Source organism: Endocarpon pusillum, assembly GCF_000464535.1.
Source record: "Endocarpon pusillum Z07020 unplaced genomic scaffold scaffold691, whole genome shotgun sequence".
In the NCBI taxonomy this organism is placed as follows: domain Eukaryota; kingdom Fungi; phylum Ascomycota; class Eurotiomycetes; order Verrucariales; family Verrucariaceae; genus Endocarpon; species Endocarpon pusillum.
The window spans coordinates 33,334-36,076 of NW_006916620.1; the positions used below are offsets into that span (position 1 = coordinate 33,334).

General features: G+C 50.1%; 1 protein-coding gene across 1 annotated transcript; it reads right to left on the reverse strand.

Moving 5' to 3' along the window:
- Positions 1-1,113: 1,113 nt before the first annotated feature.
- Positions 1,114-1,740, reverse strand: EPUS_07143 (uncharacterized protein; the record flags this gene model as incomplete). The annotated part of the gene is made up of 1 exon (XM_007807434.1): positions 1,114-1,740. The coding sequence occupies one exon, from the start codon at positions 1,738-1,740 to the stop codon at positions 1,114-1,116; it is 627 nt and encodes a 208-aa protein (XP_007805625.1).
- Positions 1,741-2,743: the final 1,003 nt, after the last annotated feature.

A 2,743-nucleotide genomic window follows, 5' to 3' on the forward strand; every position in this document is an offset into this window, starting at 1 on the left:
GTTTCGCGCCGTCACAGAGTCTGCCCATCACAGGTATATTGCCGGTGTCGCCTAGTAGCAAAGGCAGGATCGATCTATACACCCCGGCAATGTGGGAATCGCCTTGGACCTCAGGCAGTTTTGGGACTCTTAGCAAACAACGATGCCTGTGGTCAAAGGGGTCGATCAACGTGAGGTTGCAGAGGGGATATGAGACAATTTCCGAAGCGGAGATATGCTGAAAGGTGGTATTGCTTTGGGCGTCCACTTCAATTGCGTATGCAGTATTGTTTGTCTGTAGTTGCTACTAGGAATGGATACTAACAGAGACCGTCCATATAGTAGCACATAGTGCTTCAGACTGCACATATCAATCAGGAAAAGGAAGGAGGAGTCGAGCATCCAATGTTGAAGCGCTGTGGGATAGGAGGCAAAGCTCAAGACGGTAGGGAAGAAAGTGCAATATGAAGTAGAGGGAATTGTTCCTTATGGCAACCTTGCCGGAGCAGATATCTACAGTGCCTGTGCCGTTGTCGTTCGAGGCAGACGTTCGTGGTATTGAGCTGCAATCTGAAAGGATGAGCAGGCTCTATCATTAGAGGCCATGTGGGTAGGGTAGAACATGTCGGCATTGAGACAGAATTCGATTGCTAGCGAACAAATATATATTGCTGAAAAAAGAGTATTGAAAGGGGTGTGCTCCGAACGTTCCATAAATAAAGACAGTGGAGAATTGGGCAGGAATCGTGTAAAGAAAAGGTTTCGTCCGTTCCGGCATTATTGCGCTCCTCCATCAGGTGGTTGTTCAAAGGTGAAACCGAATGTGCCAGACCATAGGTCGGTTCGACTCACGTGCTTGTATCCAGTGGTTACTCGATCGGGCAAGTGACTGAAGGTGGAGAGGGATTCCATTTATAGTCGGCATTGCATTCGGTAACACCCCAGCGGAGGTTGCCTTGATGATAAGGAAAAGGCGAATGGGGTTGATCGTTTCGGTGGGTTGTTCATTGCAGCAGCGGACCGTGATCTCCATTTTCCCATTGTGTAAGGCTTTCATAACCCTTGATGTGCACAACAACGCCTCGGCGATGGAGCACTATCAAAATGATCAGTTCTGAAAATGACCGGGGAGGATTAGACTTTACACCCATTGCCCAAGTTACCGACGTGGTCCCATCTCCTCTCTCTGATGTTGAGTCTGTGTTTAATCGCGTATATCACGTTGGGTTGAGCGCATGAAAATGCTGTCAGAGCTAGCAAGAGACTCATTTTCCCCGAGAGCCCGCAATGATTGTTGTTCACCTCTGACTTGTAACAGGGTGGCAAGAGGTGCGGAACGTAGGATCCTCCACCACCGCACAACGAATCGTATTCGCCATCATGGTCCAGGACGCTGTGGTTTGCGTCTTTCTCTGTAAAACAAAGTTTCCGCCATCCCCACATGTCTCCGGCTGCCTCACGCTCAATGTTTGAAATGTCGACCAATCGGCAGTCTGCTGGATGGAAGAGGAAGCGTTTCGTATTGGCACCATCGTAAAATACCGAGGTCGAATAAGCCTGGGTCATGTTTGGGGGTGGTGTAAATTCCTGCGTAACACTATTTGTCGTCAAGTGGTACCACCCAGTCGAGGCCCGCAGGGTGTAATGATCGGGTTGGACTGGCGGCTTGTAATCTCCATTAGGGAACGACTGAGGAGGCGCATGTTGCTTCGCTTCAATGAAGTCGATCTTGAAACAGCAGCTCAAGTCCTGGGGGTTCATTGTGGGATCAACGGTTTTCAAGACACAGGCGAAACCCTCGGAATTTGTGGTCGAAGGGAGAGAAAGGAGTGGATAAGGAGAGCAGCATCCGGAACAACTATATAGGCTAGAGAACGGTTTTGAAGGGTAAGCCAGCACGACAAATGAAATACAAGATAAGATCCAGCAGCCCAACTAATGCCTTGGCACACCAGCAAGAGCAAGGAGAAGATTGCCAGACATAAGCGGCTCTGCTCGTGTTCTGACCCTCCGTGCTCCGATACGTTTCCAAGCTCACCCATGGATATGCCGCGGGTTCAGGTGTCGGCCACGTCGGCTCTGCCAATGTCAGTTTGAATTGGTGGGCACACGAAGACAAACAAGGTCTAGGTCATGTCGATAGCTCTGCTGGCTTGTGGCCACCTCTGCCAACGCTCGAATCATGCTGATGCCACGCGTGCAGAGACGGTACCACAAAGCGAAAAGATTGGTTAGCAGGTCTAGGGCGTGCACTTAAAAGCCAATGCTAGCCAGGCATGTATTAGTCCATGCAAGAAAGACCAATCCTCAGTCGGAGAGAGAGAGAGAGAGAGAGAGATAGCGCCCCTTCGTTTCCGTTAGACGCCCATCATCTGCCGAAGTTGTGGATGGTGGGCTCCAGATTGGGTTCTGCTCAGCGACCTGAAACCGACGATCATCAAGAGCTCGGCATAGTGAGACCGAGCATCTGCAAAGACCATGACTTTCCAACAACTGGCACAGAGGGGGTAAAGAGAATTGCAATATCTGAAGAATTTGACGATCTATTCCTTGGATAACTTTTGCGGGACATGGTTGCCGTAGACGTATGCTGGATCAACCTTCGTGGTGGTAATCGATTGGTGGGGGCCCGAAGTTGCAGAGCCGCATCATTGGGCCCCAATGTTTTGCACATGATTCTTTCTGATGAGGCTCTTTCGATGCTGACGGAGGGCAGCCCGCCTATATAACCATCTTTCTTGTCGAACTGGGGGGGGCAGAATCA